General features: G+C 44.8%; 1 protein-coding gene across 1 annotated transcript in view; it reads left to right on the top strand.

Moving 5' to 3' along the window:
• The window catches only part of ATP9A (ATPase phospholipid transporting 9A (putative)), a 206475-nt gene that overhangs the window by 75394 nt on the left and 111661 nt on the right, over positions 1-19420 (top strand). The window contains exons 7-9 of the mRNA XM_068262423.1: positions 6033-6127; positions 16445-16525; positions 18595-18670. Coding sequence (XP_068118524.1) covers positions 6033-6127; positions 16445-16525; positions 18595-18670 — 252 coding nt within the window. The remainder of the gene's footprint in view (positions 1-6032; positions 6128-16444; positions 16526-18594; positions 18671-19420) is intronic.

Raw genomic sequence — 19420 nt, 5'->3', positions numbered from 1 at the left:
TGTTGAATTATTCTGGCTCTGTACAAATTAACAAGCTGACACATCATTGCATTCCAGCGGTTCTGGAGGTGTGTTTAGCTTCTAAGGGTAACAATGGTTAATTTGCATATATTCAGCAGTGATGCACTGGGAGACATCTCAAGCTCACACCAACCTGAATTATCGCAAATTCTTTCTGTTTTAAGAAAGCAAACTTTTGTTTTTCTTAGCATTTTAGTAAGGGGGCTTTTAGGACCATTGTAGCCCCTTACACACTCCAATGAGTTATGGTTCTTAAAGGGGCACTATGGCGAAAAAATTGTAAAATTTAAAATATGTGCAAACATAGACAAATAATGAAGTATGTTTTTTCCAGAGTTAAATGAGCCATAAATGACTTTTCTCCTATGCTTCTGTCACTTACAGTAGGTAGTAGAAATATGACAGAAGCGACAGGTTTTGGACTAGTCCATCTCTTCATAGGGGATTCTCAGCAAGGCTTTTATTCTTTATAAAGATCTTCCCTACAATGATGCTGGCCAGCTCCCCTGCTTGCTACAGTTTTTTGGCAGTTGGACAGAGCAAACTGCCATTCACTAAGTGCTTTTGAAAATTAATAACTCCCTGAGAATCCCCCCATGAAGAGATTAACTAGTCCAAAACCTGTCGCTTCTGTCAGATTTCTACTACCTACTGTAAGTGACAGCAACATAGGAGAAAATGACTTTTATGGCTCATTTTACTCTGGATAAAACGTACTTATTTGTTTATGTTTACACATATTTTAAATTTTACAATTTTTCGTCATAGTGCCCCTTTAAGTAACAACAATTGAGCATATTAGTTACCATTAGTCACAAAGTCGGACAATTATGCAATCAATCACAAAGAAAAAGAGCCCAGAAGGAAGTGAAGAAAATACTCTACTGCATTAAGCATGTATGTAAATCTATTCCATTTTATTTAAACCGTATCAGACAAAAAAACATTAAAAACAATAATTTTAAAAGATCTCCACAAACTGATTATAATCAGAATCCCAATGTGGTCCTCTTATACAAAAATACATGCTTTCTATGATAATATTATCTATTTCTCTATCCAGAGAAGAAGCTGTGGGCCCCGGTGCAAGTTTAGCATTGGGGCCCCCCCAAGCATGCTATAGATAACAATTGATACGGTGCACCAAATCCAATCAAGGACAACTACAGTGTCAGAGGTGCAAGAAGGGGATGGGGAACTGTGTGTTAATGATCACTGCTATTCAAATCAACTATAGAAGTGAATATTATCGGCACAGGACCAATAAAGAGCTAATACTGTGTTTGAGGGGTGGGCCCCTCTAGCCCAAGGGCCCCGATGCGGTGGATACCTCTGCAGCCCCTATTGCTACGCCACTGTCCCTATCGTGCGTTACTTCAATGTTTGTCTGGTACTGTTTAAATAAAATGGAATATTTTTACATACGTGCTTAATGCAGTAGAGTATTTTTCCACTTCCCTCTGGGCTCTTTTTCTTTGCGATTGATTGCCAGTCACATGGTTCTTAAGCTCAATACTCACCTGAAGATGGATGGGGGAACCAGACAGTGGTGCCTCCCTGAAAAACGAGGTTCCCCGATCCATCTTCCCACCCCCAGGAACATGCGAAGTCTATCGATTGCGGTACTTTGCTGAGAGCAGTCGGAGATCTTAAATAACTGATTCATCGCAATAGTGGTTATCGGCTCATGTCGCCAAACATTGTTCGGTTAACCGAGCGCCTGTACCCACATTGCGAGATTGCGGAATCCGTCGTCCGAAAAATTGCCTGAAAAATTGCATAGTTGGTACAGGGCTTTAAAGTACACCTGACCCAAGGAAAAGCTGCCTAAGATGACCACAAACGTATGTTCATGGTGGATCCACTAACCTCTGTTTTTTTTTCAGTTCCCTTCCCCTTCCTGGTCCTGTTATCACTTCTTTAAAAATTTGATTTTTGGCTAAAGTCAAATTTTTATACAGTAAGAGGCAGGCTTGCTGCAATGTTTCTGCCCATCACCCTCCCATGTCCTCCTTATGAGAGGAGTGAATAGTGTGGGGAATAGGGGCGAATGGGAGGGTGATAGGAGTGAACATTGCAGCAAGCCTGTCTGTCTGATAATTTGACTATAGCCGAATGTTGCATTTTTCAAATAATGATTACAGGGACTCTGGGGGACAAGGTACGGAATGAACAACACACAGTTATGTGGATTCAGCATGATTATACATTTGTGCTTACCTTAGCTTTGCCTTGAATCAGGTATCCTTTAACTAAACTGAGATTATTTTTTTTTTCTAGTAAAACAGTGCTTATGTGTTTTATGCTACACATCATCACTATTGTTTGAGTAGACAAAGTGATTGTCCATAGTGACCTTTATGTGTATCTGTCACTTTGTATTCAGTTTCCTCCTCTGCTGAGTCAGCAGAGCTGAGCTGGGCAACAAATAGGCATTGCTGACCCTGGTAAACCCGGCCATAATGTATACCTTACAGATAAAGGGTCTCTCGTGCATAAAATGAGCAGGACAGGATAGAGTCAGTACTGCCCACTTTAATTCTAGCTAAAATTTATATAACGCATGTGAAATCTGCATGTTTTCTGCTACAGAGCTGAAGAGTGGGGACCCTGAACACAAAACATAAACGTAATCTGCACTTACCTGGTGCTTCCTCCAGCCCCCATAGCCCGCGAGGTGTCTCGGCATCCTCTGGGTCCCCAACGTAGTTCCGCTGGCAGCTCTGCTAACATGGCGACTTTGGCTGAAGCCGCGATGCACGGCCTGTGCGTGAGTCCCTGCGCCAGTTGCCATAAGCATCATGCGCATTTGCGGTTCTTGAAAGACTGAATTGCGCATGCACAGGTCACTTACGGCGACAGGTGTGTAATCGCGCCGGGTGCGTGGATGCGCCGCACATATGGGACTTCAGCTGAAGTTGCTGGATTAACGGAGCTGCCAGCGGGACCACGAAGGAGACCACTGGGGGCTGGAGGAAGCCCCAGGTAAGTCCAGATTCCATTTATTTTTTGTGTTCATGGTCCCTTTAAGTAAGACAGCACCTTTCTAACACTGCTACTGCTTATAGAGCAAACATTTCATGAAAATAAATTGAACCACTTTTTGCACAGAAATCCAGCAGAAATTGAACACCAGAGAGGTTAAAATACTGTAGGTGAGGTTACACCCCCTGTCACACATTCATTGTTTCAAAACTAGCCCAGGTGATGCACATTTTTCCTAGACTGAGATTTGAACCTGCTGTAATTGTAATTCTCCAGGGCAAGAGTGCTATCCACTATGCCAGTATGGCAACAATGGGATCAACAATCATTTTGTATTATTTAAATGAAAACAAAAGTTTGCTTTCTTAAAACAGAAAGAATTTGTGATAATTCAGGTTGGAGTGAGCTTGAGATGTCTCCCAGTGCATCACTGCTGAATATATGCAAATTAACCATTGTTGCCGTTAGAAGCTAAACACACCTCCAGAACCGCTGGAAGGCAATGATGTGTCATCTTGTTAATTTGTACAGAGCCAGAATAATCCAACATGCATACAGACTGTTTTGGATTGTTTGATCCTCATCAGTGCATGGCATGGATTAATTTTGCTCTATGGAGTAGGGCTTGTAACACCGAGAGGTAGAGACTAACCAGCAAGCTCATGGTGAACCAGAACTCATGGGAGTGTGCGAGGGGCTACAATGATCCTAAAAGCCCCCTTACTAAAATACTATGGAAAACAAGAGTTTGCTTTCTTAAAACAGAAAGAATTTGCGATAATTCAGGTTGGAGCTTGAGATGTCTCCCAGTGCATCACTGCTGAATATATGCAAATTAACCATTGTTGCCGTTAGAAGCTAAACACACCTCCAGAACCGCTGGAATGCAAGGATGTGTCAGCTTGTTAATTTGTACAGGGCCAGAATAATCCAACATGCGTATTGTATTATTTTAATCATAGATTAGTATGTGGCTTGTTTAAAGTGCTAGTATATTTACAGTTATGTGTGCTTAAAGTCGTTCAAGTGGGGGTGGGGGGGGCCTGACTACACTTGCATTATAGACTTTAGCCCATTGTATACCAGCCTCAGGTAAGTGTTTTTTTTTTTTTTTCCCATTACAAGTTTCCTTTAAAGAGAATCTGTATTGTTAAAATCGCACAAAAGTAAACATACCAGTGCGTTAGGGGACATCTCCTATTACCCTCTGTCACAATTTCGCCGCTCCTCGCCGCATTAAAAGTGGTTAAAAACAGTTTTAAAAAGTTTGTTTATAAACAAACAAAATGGCCACCAAAACAGGAAGTAGGTTGATGTACAAGATGTCCACACATAGAAAATACATTCATACACAAGCAGGCTGTATACACCCTTCCTTTTGAATCTCAAGAGATAATTTGTGTGTTTCTTTCCCCCTGCAGCTATCTTCCACTGAAGTGTCAGGCTGTTTCTTCCTGCAGAGTGCAGAAAGCTCTGCCTGTATGTAATTCTTTAGTATGTGAAAGCCCAGCCAGCTCAGAGGAGGATTTATCCAGCTTGTAAAAGATATGAGAGAAGAGAGAAGCTGCCCTAATCTAAATAATACACAGGCAGTGTGCAGAGAGGGGCCAGGAGGGGGGAGATGCATCACAGAACCACAACACTGAAGAACTTGGCAGCCTTCCAGACACAGGCTGACAAGTCTGACAAGAGAGAGATAAGTTGATTTATTACAGAGATGGTGATAGTAGAACATGCTGCAGTAAGCCAGAACACATTAGAATAGCTTTTGGAACTTGTAGGATGATAAAAAACAGGATGCAATTTTTGTTACGGAGTCTCTTTAAAGAGAACCCAAGCCAGCTACATACTTAGTAGTATAACTGTCCCCAGTATAGGTGGCCTGGAGGGGTAGCAGGCAGGAAGGGGGGCAGCAGGCACAGCGGTGGGTAAGGGGTCAGTCCCCCCCCCCCCCCTCCAGCTATTCCCGCAGTCAGTGTATCAGTAGGCAGCCGTCGGGGAAGCGATGACTCGCCTTCCGCGCTCCAGCGTGCATTCAACCTCTCGTCCCTTCCCTCAATGCCGTCCACTGTACAGTACAGTGGGCAGCATTGCAGGAAGTGACGAGAGGTGAAACGTGGAAGGTGAGTCATTGCTTCCCCGCCGGGGAGGGGGAGAGTGGACGGAGGGACCCAGGTCAGGGGGTATCAACCCCCCTCCTCACTGCTGTGCCCACTGTCCCTTCCAGCTTGGCGAACACACGGCCAGGTGAACGCCACTCACCCACTTCTGCCACCTGACGAACCTGCCTCACCCCGCCTCATGGGCGGCCGTGGGCTGCTACCCTGAAAATAAGCCCTAGCTGAAATTTTGAGCATGCTTGAAATATAAGCCCTACCCCAAAAATAATCCCTTGCTGAAGTTAAAGAGGAGGAAGAGTCAGCCAGCAAGCGGGACACAGTGGTTCAGTTCCGATTGGGCACCGGTCCTGTCATCCTAGCACACAGCAAGGTCAGTACAGTAGCCTACCTTCAAATCCAGGAACAGGAAATGTTCTGCTGAGAGACACTTCTTGATAGAAATAAGACATCCCCGAAAATAAGCCCTAGCTTTTTATCTTTTAGAGCAAAAATTAATATGACGCTCGCTCCCTGCCCCGCTTGCAACATTTTATCTGCTAGTTTCAGTTTTTTTGCGGGGGGAAATGTCCGCAACCCCGGAATCACAATGCTGCAGTTTGACAGCTCTGTTCTTCTCATTGGAGAGCGCAGGGAGGAGGGGAAGGGGTGGGACAAAGGTGGCAATGGGACACAGAGGCAGTTCCTAACGCTGGTGGGGTCGTTACGCAGTAGTGCCTTTCCTGCAAAGGACGCCCCTTCCCCTCTTAGGCTGCCGAGTACTTTTTAGTGTTTAGTTAAGAATAATGTTTGCTGGAAACTATGGTTGACATACCCGTCTCTTTTTGCAGGAGCTAATATCAGTAATGTAGACTTATTTCATGTTTGATCAGTTTCTCATTTTAAGACTTTAGGACTCTGTATTCCCAGGTTCTTGTTTTCTACGCACTGACCAGCTGGATGGTGAGACAGACTGGAAGCTGCGGCTCCCGGTGTCTTGTACACAAAGATTGCCTACAGCAGCGGTAAGTGTTTTGTGTATTTACCTTACCGTTTACATTCATTATTTGATTTTTGCCATACCTATATTATATAATAATTACGCTATTCCACACTGCCCTACTAAGAGCATTGAACCATATACTCCAGTGCCGATCCTAGGGGCTTTTGGTGTTTCTACTGCAGTCCTATACATCCAGGAAAGGCTTGGGATGAAATCTGAATAACTTATTTACCTGCATGTAGGAATGTTGAAGAAAAACTGTTCTTTTAAGAGGAGTTCTTTTAACACCTTTCTGAACCCACTAACAAGCCAGGGTTGCTAAACATGCAGGCTTTTCCACTTCCAAACGTTGACATGTGGTGTTACCAAACGCTGCCATTCGGCTGCATGAAGTTACATCCAAAATGGCGTCAGAGCGGCGTGTGTGACATCACACGTGGGAGCAGCGTGCACAATCCAGCTGGCGGATTGCTTACGTAGTGGCGTGCAGGGACTGCTGTACACACATATAATTATCGTCTGAGACCATCATTCTCGGCCACCTCAGTTAACTTTAGTCATGCGTGTACGAGCCTTTAAACATTTTTTAAAGAATTATGCACATCTGCTCCCTCACCAACACTGTCACAAGTTCAACATCCCACATTTTCAGATTGAAATGATGCCTCTCTTAATCCATGTACATAGACGTTCTAGAGTGGGTAAAGGCATCCAATAATTAAACTTACAAGTAAATCTAGAACATAGGGAGGGTGGAGAGCGGTTTTCTAACCTGCTTTCCAGCAGCCATTAGACTGTAATGTAATTTGGGTTCAGAGAGGTTCAGGGGCAAATCCAGGATTTCCAAGGGGGGGGGGGTTCCTGAAAGTGGCATGTGGGCGTGGCCAAAATATGGTGTGGGTGGAGCCAAATACTAGCAGTTTCTAGGCTAAATTGCACCCAGGGTGAGGGCGTAAAATGCGCCCCCAACGTGGAGACAGGTATAGGTGCCCGCAGTATAGGTAGCCAGCTATAGGTCCCCCCCAGAATAGGTAGCCCATATAGTTGCCCCCAGTATAGGTTAGATAGGTATATGCCCCCCAGTATAGATTAGATAGGTATATGTCCCCCAGTATAGGTTAGATAGGTATATGCCCCCCCAGTATAGGTTAGATAGGTATATGCCCCCCAGTATAGGTTTGATAGGGATATGCCCCCCAGTATAGGTTAGATAGGGCTATGCCCCCCAGTATAGGTTAGATAGGGCTATGCCCCCCAGTATAGGTTAGATAGGTATATGCCCCCCAGTATAGGTTAGATAGGTATATGCCCCCCAGTATAGGTTAGATAGGGATATGCCCCCCAGTATAGGTTTGATAGGGATATGCCCCCCAGTATAGGTTAGATAGGGATATGCCCCCCAGTATAGGTTAGATAGGTATATGCCCCCCAGTATAGGTTAGATAGGTATATGCCCCCCAGTATAGGTTAGATAGGTATATGCCCCCCAGTATAGATTAGATAGGTATATGCCTCCCAGTATAGGTTAGATAGGTATATGCCCCCCAGGATAGATTAGATAGGTATATGCCCCCCAGGATAGATTAGATAGGTATATGCCCCCCAGTATAAGATAGGTGAAGGAAGGTGCCCGCCCCCTGTGTGGGGAGAAGATTGCCTGGGGGAGAAGACAGAATAAAATGATGGAGGCGCCAGCCGCGCTAATAAGGGATGCGGGAACCGGCTTTACTCCTCGCTCCCTCCCTCCCTCTGAATGCCCCCACCTGCGGTGAATGTGTGCCGGCTCCCCCATGAGTGTGTGCGCAGCGGAGCGGTAGGTCCTCTTACCGCAGATCAGGCGCACCAGCAACTGGAGTCTCATGCTTCCTGTGACGTCATGGTAAACAGGAAGCATGAGACTCCAGTTGCTGGTGCGCCTGATCTGCGGTAAGAGGACCTACCGCTCCGCTGCGCACACACTCATGGGGGAGCCGGGCACACATTCACTGCAGGTGAGGGGCATTCAGAGGGAGGAATAAAGCTCCCGCATCCCTTATTAGCGCGGCTGGCGCCTCCATCATTTTCTTCTGTCTTCTCTCCCCAGCCGGCCGGGCCATGCGGCAGCCCCACTTCCGGTCCCGGTGCAGGGGGTTGTTCTAGACACTCAGAACAACCCCCTCCGTGCGCCACTGAGGTTAGCATCTCAGATGACTGTGGTGTTTTTCAGACAAGTGCAGGACCTACTTAAAAGCATAAAATATAATAACAGGCTATTGGATCTCAACCTAATCGTACAGAAAGGTTTTCAGTCTGACTGAGGATTTTTCTCAAGGCTGGCTATGCTTAATTTGTTATTAAAGTAGACCTTAACCCTGTAATTACTTAGCCTCTGCATTTAAGGTAACCAAAACTAATTAGAACTTGCTTTCTGCAATAAAATGTTTACCTTTGAGCTAGGACAGGCTGATTAGCATGTCAGCAGAAGCATCAGGCAGGCCAGAAAACTAGGCCGTAGATAATTTCCCATCAGCCTTCAGGGTAGGCACTTGTTATTTGACGTTATCACATGACCAGTTTCCATTAGAACAAGGGAGCTAGCCATTTTTTGTTTGTTTTAAGCATTAAAGGTAAACTTTTCTTTGCTGTAAGTCAGCTCTGTCTCAGGTGTGTGTACGGCGACCCACAGGTGATCCGCCTGTCGGATCTACTTGCTCATTGTCCCTCCGTCCTCCCCCGCATAGCAAGCAACGCAGCGTCTCGTCCGCTACACAGCTGACACATGTGTGCAGCTCAGTCTAGCAGGTCCTCATCCCGGACAGGGGACATCTGTCAAAGGTGTGTACGCACCTTAATTCACTTACTTTGGAGATTGAATCATTGCATTGTTTAGGTACACTTTAATTTGCTATCATACTATTGTAATTCATCTGCATATATGGCAGAAATTATTGAACTGTATTCACATACTTAATCATCAACTCTAGGGGGACTAAAAAGACAGAATTTACCTCCAAGGAAACCTGAGACCAAAGAGTTCTCAGATTCTATACTTGGGGCTTTGTCCAGCCCTCCTGAGGCTGCTCGGTCCTTCCTCGTCTCCTCGGTCCGCTCCTGTCTCCCGCTGGACGGCCCAGTATTCTGGCCGAGTCACGCTTCGACACACGTGTGGCCCTGCCGCGTGATCCCCCATTGCGGTCCCGTGGCCTGGAGTGTTCTGCGTCTGCACACTAGTTACTGAGGGACTGAGCGGCCTCAATGGAGCTGGAGGTAAGTTCAGAACCTGAAACCTTTTTGGTACACTTAAAGTGATTGATCACTAGGGATTTATCAATGAGATGCTACCAGTTCAGAGTTGGAAATTAGAAATAGACCAACTAAATGCAGCAGCTGTATCAACTAGAAATTATTAACATCTTGGTGACCATCATTGCTTATCACTTATTTCACAGGGAAGGATTAGGGATAGCCACTGAGATTTAAGTAATTACGCGTTGATGCAGGATTGTGCAAAATTTGTATGCAAATGTACAGTATGCAGCTTGCAAATGGACCAATCCTATCCCCCTGAGGTGGCATTTGACTGGTCCATTGTCCAGCTGCAAACATTTGCATCACCCTGCATCACATTATTTGCATCTCATTAACTATTCCTAAAGGTTCATACACACCTACCAACTATCTGTCCAACTATCTGCCAAACTTTTATGTTAAGCCCCATACAAGTTTGTTGTGAAACAAGTTGAAACAACTAAAAAAAAGTATTTTGCTATTGTTCAAACATCTGATAAGACTGATAAGAAATCGATCCAACTGTTGGATTGACTTCTTATCAGTCTTAGCTTTTTGAACAATAGCAAAATACTTTTAGTTGTTTCAACTTGTTTCACAACAAAAGCTGCTTGACAATTGTGCTGCATAAAAGACCACTGTTGAGCGTTTGAATGGGGCTTAACAGACAAGTTTGGCAGATAGTTGGTAGGTGTGTATGAACCTTAAAGAGGAACTCTAGCCTAAACAAACATACTGTCATTAAGTTACATTACTTATGTTAATTAAAATAGATAGGTAATATAATCTCTTACCCACACTGTTTTAAAAGAACAGGCAAATGTTTGGTTTCATGGTGGCAGCCATCTTTTGGGTTGAAAGGAGGTGACAGGGAGCATGAGACACAGTTCCAACTGTCCTGTGTCCTGAGCACCTCTCACAGTTGCTAGGCAACGTGAATAACATAGGAAATCACATCGTGCTCTGCACAGCATCAGGGAAAAAAAGCCCGGGCTTTTTTTCTTTGATGGGTGGAGCTTAGCTAAAAATGCAGCTAAAAATGATAATTTGGTAAGAAAAACAAAGTTTTGATGCTTTGAAACTGTTAAAGAAACACCAAGCCTTTTCAGTTCTGCTGAGTAGATTTTTAGTCCGGAGGTTCACTTTAAGAGGGATAGAACAGCAAGCCACCACTCTAGCCACAAGTGGCTAGGCATTCATTTGCAGACCTTGTTTGTGGCTGTATAGAACCTCCTTTATTAGCTGATATCAAATAGATCACTTAAGGTACCCATACATACAGCGATTTTGGTGGGCGTTCGACCAATAGGCAGAACTTTAAAGCTTTACTTGTCCCGTGTCTGCACTTCTTTTCCACGTTCACGCCCCACGTAGTTGCTGGCGTACTGCATGAGGTGTGCCTGTGTGACATCACACCAGCGCCCAGTGTGCAATGCGCCAGCAACCAATGCGTGCACAGCTACATAATTATCGTATCGGATAATCGATCAGCCGCCAAATCTACAGATGTATGGCCACCTTTAAAGTATCTGGTCAGTTGTCCAATAACTGCCTACTTCCTGCTGTAGGATGCATTTCTTTTGAAAAGATTGTTTGTGCTGCAACCCCTTGGAGCCTGAATAATAGCCAGATGCAATCCAGGCTGCAGCAGCTGCCACACCCACAGACTCTGAAACTGACTTTTAGGAATACGATCTACATTTGAAGACAGGGGGCCATATGCACTTCTCATTTTATCTTGAGTTTTCTCCTAGGTGATATTTTTACAACTTGTCATAAAATGCCTTTTAACCCCCTTGGCGGTATGAAACATTCCGCCAGGGGGAAGCGCAACAGATTTTTTTTTTATTTATTTTTTTTGTTTAAATCATGTAGCGAGCCCAGGGCTCAGCGGCATCCCCCCGCCCTCTTCGATCGCCTTCGGCGATCTCCGATCAGGAAATCCCGTTCAAAGAACGGGATTTTCTGGAGGGCTTCCCCCGTCGCCATGGCGACGGGGCGGGATGACGTCACCGACGTCAGCGACGTCATTGGGAGTCCCGATCCACCCCTCGGCGCTGCCTGGCACTGATTGGCCAGGCAGCGCACGGGGTCTGGGGGGGGTTTGCACGCCGCACCGGATAGCGGCGATCGGGCGCGGGGCGGCGGCGATCGGGGTGCTGGCGCAGCTAGCAAAGTGCTAGCTGCGTCCAGCAAAAAAAAAATTATGTAAATCGTCCCAGCAGGGCCTGAGCGGCACCCTCCCGCGGCTTACCCCGTGTCACACACGGGGTTTACCGCTAAGGAGGTTAAGCCACCAGAAAGCAAGAAAATACTCAAAATAATTTTGATAGTACTATTTCACCTACTTTTTAGTAGTTTTTTAGTTGAAAAGTGCTGAAAAAGTATTCTACAATGATGATGAAAAATTATCTCCTAGGTGAAAACTCAGGTGAAAAAGTGAATTGCATATGGGCCAGGATTTTTAACTGTAGAATTATCAATTTCCCAAAAAAGGCAACATTTGAGCAATTTGGAAGCAGAAAATACTTTGCCTCATTTTGGTAGGACCAGCATACAGGAATAAAGGGACGCAGCATTTTTTGGGATCTACTGCCATCCCATGCAAGTAAATGGGAGTGTTTAGAGCTGGCTTTTGCAGGCTTTCATAAAAGCCTGGTGGTAGATCCTGGCGTTGCGTCTAGTCTCGAAAGCAACATGCTGCTTTCAGAGGCGGTAAACGCCAGGAAACAATAGCAGAGACCAGAACTGCTAGCCTTGAACGCTTCTCAAAAGCCTTCAAAAGCTAGCTTTTAAATGCTGGCGTTTGAACGCAATGCCAAGCGAAAGCTCAGCAGACGCTCGTGTGAACCAGACCTTAACTCCGCTAAAAAGAGTCAAACAAATAATACATTTTAAATGTTTTTCCCTCATATAAATGCAAGAAGTTGTGTTCCTAAAGTAGTTATCCTGCTTCAAGCAACAACAGTCAATTAATTAGTGCAAAGATGAACGGATCAACTTTGTTTCAAGGTCAGGTGATCAGTGAGCGTTCCACTCCACCATATTAAATCTGTAAAGTGCCGGGGTATGCAAGTAAAGAATATTAGAAATGTCTTCCTATCCATCCAGTCAGCTTTGTGCTCAGATTCCAACCACTTTTTGCTCAAATACCCTTTGATTTATTTTGTCACTCACTAACCAATTAACCGTACGTTATTGGGATAACAAGGGGTTTGGCTTTAAATACAGCATTGGTGTTTGGCTTCATCTCATCTGCCAGTAATTATGTGTGCCCTGGAGGCATACAGATGTTAGCCAGTTCCAGCTTATATGCAGGACAGAGACCAGATTTGCTGCCTACTGCCTGTCTGCGGGGATAAACAAACAGTGCAATGGGGGGGGGGGGGGGGGGGCCCTTATTAAAAGCTAAATCGACCGATAAAGGGAAACGGAAGGATTTTTAAATATCAATATTACCATAAGTTTTGACAATGGCAGGGTGTATGGGCAGCAGTTAAATCAGAACGGGATATTTGAAGAAGCTGTAAGATTAGCAGAAGAATTTTTTTGTGTAGTAGAAAAAGTTTATGAAGATGCTGAATTAAGTGCTTCAGGATAATCTACACAATGAAACAACGTGGAAGAGGTCACTTAGTAAAACTGTGTGTGTGTGTGTACAGCTGACAGTATAACCAAGCAACTGGCACACTCTGTTATTTGGGTATGTTAGTACAAAGCTTTAAAGAGGATCTGTAACCTCAAAAAATCCCCTGGGGGGTACTCACCTCGGGTGGGGGAAGCCTCCGGATCCTAATGAGGCTTCCCACGCCGTCCTCTGTCCCACGGGGGTCTCGCTGCAGCCCTCCGTGCAGCCGTGACGTAATATTTACCTTCCTGGCTCCTGCGCAGGCGCTCTGATGGCTGTCGGCTCCAAACTACACGGAAATACTTGATCGCCGTCGGGTCTGCTCTACTGCGCAGGCGCAAGTTTCCGGCGCCTGCGCAGTAGAGCGGACCCGACTGAGATCGGGTATTTCCGTGTAGTTCGGAGAGGAAAGCAGCCACAGCGCCCCCACTGGAGCCAGCAAAGGTAAATATTGAAATTACAGTCGGGCCTGTCGCCGGCTGTTCAGAGGGCTGCAGCGAGACCCCCATGGGACAGAGGATGGCGTGGGAAGCCTCATTAGGATCCGGAGGCTTCCCCCACCCGAGGGGAGTACCCCCAGGGGATCTTTTTCATGTTACAGAGTCTCTTTAAAGCCCAATCTACACGATACAATTCTTTGTACGATATAAATACGATTCTATTTACGATCCGATTAAATCCGACATGTCCGATCGGGATTTGATTTGATTCAATTTGATTTGCCATTGCAAACAATGGCAAATCGAATTGGATCAAAACGAATCCCAATCGGACATGTCGGATTTAATCGGTTTGTAAATAGAATCGTACAAAGAATCGTATCGTGTAGATGGGGCATAAGACTGATTGTCCACTAGTAAACACCTGTTTTAGGACCTTAAAAGGAACCTGGCTTGAGAAAGATATGGAGGCTGACATTTTTATTTAATTTGAAACCATACAAATTGACTGTCCTGATGATCCTCTCCCGTTAATACTTGTAGCCATAGACCCTGAACAAGTATGCAGATTAGAGGCTGAAAAAAACAAGGCTCATTTCATGTGTGTGATTCAAACACTATTGGAGCCAATAAGATTAGCAAAATGCCGGGTAACCGGTATTGTTTAAAAGGTAATAAATATGGTGGCCTCCATATCCCTTTCACTTCAGGTTCTTTTTAAAAATGAAACCCAGAAACACAGTATTAAAAACATGCAATTCATATTATCCCATGTACACACAATTGGTGTTTAAAAAGCCTTCAAGGCATTCCAAGGATTTACAATCAATTCTCCAGACAGAAATATTAAGCTATTTTAACAATCCCCATTCTGCTGCGCAAACGGCAGATTAAATTGACAATCAGTCACAGAAGGAGGGAATGCATGTGGTGGGGAAGAGGATTCTACATGGAGTTTAGCTGGCTGGACAGCGTAAACTGTATTAGTATATCCGTCACTGTGGGTATGCTTATATACATGTAAAGCAGATTTTACTGCTCCAGTGTGGGTTTATGTGATTATATTTATGACGGGTAAATTTTACAGGCATTGTACAGCAGAATGAAACGGTCTTAAAGCCCAATCCTAGGATAAGGTTTCTTAAATCTGAGCTGTCTGTTTCCAGCCATTTGATCTACTAAAGTATTCCTGAAATCTCATGCCTTACTCAATTACAGGAGTTCTCATCTTTGATGGTCACATCTCACCTTCATATTGAGATTTTTTTCTAGGGAGTACAGGGAAAGTCTGTTATGAAATACTACTGAGGTTATCGTGACGTCATGTGACTAATACACTGTTCAGTCAAAACACTAAAATAACATGCATTTACCACCTTCATGTTATGAGGGCCAACAGATTTTGAATATTATAAACAGTTTGTGTAGGTAAGCTATCATACTACATGGAAGAGATAACATTGGCAAGTCAATGGTAAATCCAAACTAGATGGGTGTAGGCACACTAATGCTGAGTGGGTCCTCCTTGTGTCGTCAAAACAGTTCTGATTTGTTTAGGCATGCACTCCACAAGCCCTCTGAAGGGATCCATAGCATTTGACTCTAGGTTTTGGTCAATGAAATAACCAATAATCCTGGGTTATTGCAGATGTTTTTGGGAGTAATTTTATGCAAATGTAAGCAGCTTGGAGAAAAGACCAGCAGCAGCTGTAGGTGCTTTTGAGGGGGACCAAGGCGCCACATGGTTGCTCATTAATGAGCCTCGGGCTCCTATGGCTCTAGAATTCACAAGCTGTCCTACCTTGGAGCATTTTTGATGAGGGGTAACTATTGCATGTTGGGAACATCCCCCACATGATTTTTATTTTGGAGGTGCTTTGATTCATTTGTCAAGCCATCAAAGTCTGGCCTTTATCATTGTCATTCAGGTCCTCATGCTTGCCCATGCTTCTAGTTTTAAACACATCTTTATTAAGTAATGATTGTGCTTTTGCTGCAAAATATATCCCACCTCTTGACTGGTGCTGTTGTAACCAATCCATGTTATCCATATCCCCTTTTACTGATGTTACATTTATGGCTGATTGGTGTATATGTTACGGCCAGAACCCGAAGTTTGGCCACTTCTAGTTCTGGCCGGCCACTTCGGGTTCTGGCCGGCCAATGTGCAAAGTGGTCGCTGCGCTGCGGCCAACGTGAGAAATGGAATGATTCCTGTGACATTAAGGTATCTTCTGGCCGCAGCGCAGCGGGCAAACCTATAACAACTTAGTTAATTTAATGCAATTAAGTCGGCGGCAATGTAACAATTCAAGCCGCCGGCTTTTGGTCTGCCTCTCTCTACATCCCCCCCCCCCCCGCGTCTCTCGCCTCCTTCTCTTATGGGCAGCCAGCGGGGACATACGTGTCCACGAGAGTCGTTCGTCGCACCAGGAAAGCAGAGCGGGGAGGCTGCAGACATTGCTTCTGCCAGCACCCGCTCTGCAAGAATGGCAGGGAAGCCTGCCGTGACAAACGACTCTGGAGGGGACACGTGTGTCCCCGCCGGCTGCCCATAGGAGAGCGAGAGAGGCGGGGGGAGGAGAGAGAGTCGGGCTGAGGAGAGAGGCAGAGAAAAAGCCGGCGACTTGAATTGTTACATTGCCGCCGGCTTAATTGCATTAAATTAACTAAGCTGTTATACGTTTGGCCGTTGCGCTGCGGCCAGAAGATACCTTAATGTCACAGGAATCAATCCATTTCTCACATTGGCCGCAGCGCAGCGGCCACTTCGCACATTGGCCGGCCAGAACCCGAAGTAGCCGGCCAGAACTAGAAGTGTCCAAACTTCGGGTTCTGGCCGTAACATACTGTATATATTGAATGTTATCAATTGTATAACTCCAGGCAAAAACATTTATTTTAAAAACTGTTATAGTACAATACAAAAGTGATAGTTGCATGTAATTAAATGAGTAGAATTATACTGATACTGAAAAGGTAATGCCATAGTTTTGTCTTGCAGGATTTACTACAGATCCGATCTTATGTGTATGCAGAAGAACCCAATATTGACATTCATAACTTTGCTGGGACCTTCACACGGGTGAGTTGTGAATATTGACCTAATACGTTTAGGACTGAGGCCTTGTATGTATTTATTTATTGTATTTATAAAGGGCCAACATATTACGCAGCGCTGGACATTAGTTTAGGTTACAGACAATATTTAGGGGTGACACACAGCAATATGACAATACAGGAATACAAGAAAAACCAGATCATGCAGCACAGGATGGGAGCATGGAGATTAGGCAATTTGAGTTCACTCAGATGCATAGCATGGGTTCACAGTAATGGAGGTGCATGATCAGGTAGGACACAAAAGGAAGAGGACCCTGCCCAAAGGCTTACAATATGAGGTATGTTGTCTGGCAGGGATCCCTCGGGCAACATGATGGGGGGGGGTGCTAAGGGAGCGATGTCATGTGGTGGGTGGGGTAAGTGCAGAGATCTTGCCTGTTGCTGGCAAAAAGGGAGCTGGGGTGCCGTACACAGGTTGGACGCTTGGCAGAGGTGGTTGTTATCGGCCATTTCATTTAGCATGTGTATGGAGCTTTAGGGGCTTCAGGGTCTCTCTCATTGTTGCCAAGTGTACCAGAGATGGTAGAAGTAAAATATTTGATACTTACCTGGGGCTTCCTCCAGCCCTATAAGCAAGTCTGAGTCCTCTGTTCTCCTGCGAGCGGTCCTGGTGATGTAGTTGTGTCAAGCCAGTTCGTCTCCTATGCGTATGTGCGGTCCTTCCGTGCATGCGCAGAAAAGCTTGACTGGCGAAGCTGAGCCAGATCACTGGGACCAATACTAGGAGAACGGAGACACTCTGGAGGACAACGAAGGACTCAGCGGGGCTTATGGGGCTGGAGGAAGCCCTAGGTAAGTATCAAATCTTTTACTTTTGGCGTCTCAGGTTTTCTTTAAAGTAGGCACAATCTTCTCTGAAGATATGAGCTGTTAGCTGGTGACAGCTGAAATCCACTGTTGCTGATAGCCGTGGTCCCCTGCAGTGCTCTCCTCTGTATCATATTTGAGAGCCAAATTAGTAATAACAGGATACTGGAGGTGATGTGTGAAGCCAACAGAACCACAATATGACCTGCATGGAGAGTAAAGAAACGTTAGTACTACTAGGAAAAAGTTTGTATGCATTGGGCTCTGTGAAAGCAGCGATCTATACTGGTTAGTGCTAAGAATATGTCAGTATGTTGACACTGACCATACATATGAAATGAAATAGATTTTGGAGCAAGTCTAGTTGAGGTGACCCATGGCCACTTCCTGCTCCCTGCAATCTGATTGTGACAACTGATTTGTAATAAATGGGGGACCCAGCAGGACACACTTTCCATTGCCACCAGCCGAAGGCCACAGGCGATGGCCCTCGGGTGCAATTTTAGTATTGGTGTTTCCCGCTGGATCTCCTATTTCTTACAAATTAATGGAAGCAACCAAATTACCACGAGCAAGAAGTGGCGATTGGTCTGTGTGTTCCCTGCATGGTCCCCTCAACTAGACTAACACCAAGAATCTGGGATATATTCACTAAATAGCAGAATAATGCATAAAATCTTACCGCATGATGAGTAGAGTATAATGCAACGCACTTGTAGAACGTAAGTGCGGTTCAGATGGGTATCCTGCGGTGTTTCGATAAAATGATTTTCTGCTATAACCAGAAAAGCATTTGGCAGCTTTTAATGGCGCTTCCCAGCATGTCGTTTTTGACGCCTGGAGGGGGACACTGGGAAGCTTCTAGGATTGCCCAAACGGCAGGCAGACAACAGGAAAATCAAGATTGAAAAAGTACCTGTTCTGTCCATTCATTTGAATGGACAGTGCTTAAGCTCTGCGGCTGTCGTGTAATGTAGTTTAGTGAATATATCCCTTTGATCCTGGCACATTTTGAAAAATTGAATCAAAGATGGACTGTACAGTGTCTATACACTAAATCATGTGTTATACTGCACAAGATTAAACCTTGCCTGTGTAGCCCTACCATCCCTAGATCATTATGACAGTGAGCAGGGCTAAGGTTGGGGAAATTTCTTGCATTCCTTTACTGTCTTGTATTCAGTTGTTTGCACTGATTCACTCCTTGCCTTCTCCCCCCTGCAGGAGGACAGCGACCCCCCAGTAAATGAGAGTTTAAGCATCGAAAACACGCTATGGGCCAGCACAGTCATTGCTTCAGGTGAACACAAACATTCCTGAGGCTCCACAAATGCATGTTAACAATTTAATTCCTATTAATTTGTCTCTAATTGAAAATAATTGACTCTGTCATTGAGAAAATTAGTGACACAAATTAGTCATTTTTTTCCCCCAGCTTGATGGAGCTGACACCACAAGGGAGCAGAAATGACAGCCAATCACCCCCGAGGGGGTTTCATAATAAATGGTTGGCCAGAGTAATCTGCGCCTCTTCCCGCTTTATCATTGCATGTGTTTTCTGCACAGGAAGCTATTATTTTAAAATTATATTTAAGGAACCAGTGAGCCTAAAACAATAAAGTTATTGTGTGATAAATTACAGCCCCAGACACAATTTTATAATAATCACTATACAGAACATAATAATAATTCTATTATTTGAATGAAGTAACTATAAAATGTAGTTGTTGCAACAAATACCGGTTCTACCACTTCATATGATGTGCTGCGGCTGGACAGTGTTAAGGGTTCTGCGTCTGCCACAGGAGACCTGGGTTTGAATCTCTGCTCTTCCTGTTCAGTAAGCCAGCACCTATTCAGTGAGGAGTCATTGGGCAAGACTCCCTAACACTGCTACTGCCTATAGAGAGGGCTTTGTGTCCACCAGGAGAAAAGTGCAATATAAATGCGATTTGTCTTGTCTTATGTAGATCTTCTGCTTCTCCTCTGCGACCCACACTTATCTGTTCACTCCCAGTATAAAAACTGGCAGGAACTTGGACTTTGATGC

This window comes from Hyperolius riggenbachi, chromosome 12 (genome assembly GCF_040937935.1).
Source record: "Hyperolius riggenbachi isolate aHypRig1 chromosome 12, aHypRig1.pri, whole genome shotgun sequence".
Lineage (NCBI taxonomy): Eukaryota > Metazoa > Chordata > Amphibia > Anura > Hyperoliidae > Hyperolius > Hyperolius riggenbachi.
Note: the sequence above shows the minus strand (reverse complement) of the source record. Positions and strands in the feature narration are given on the sequence as shown.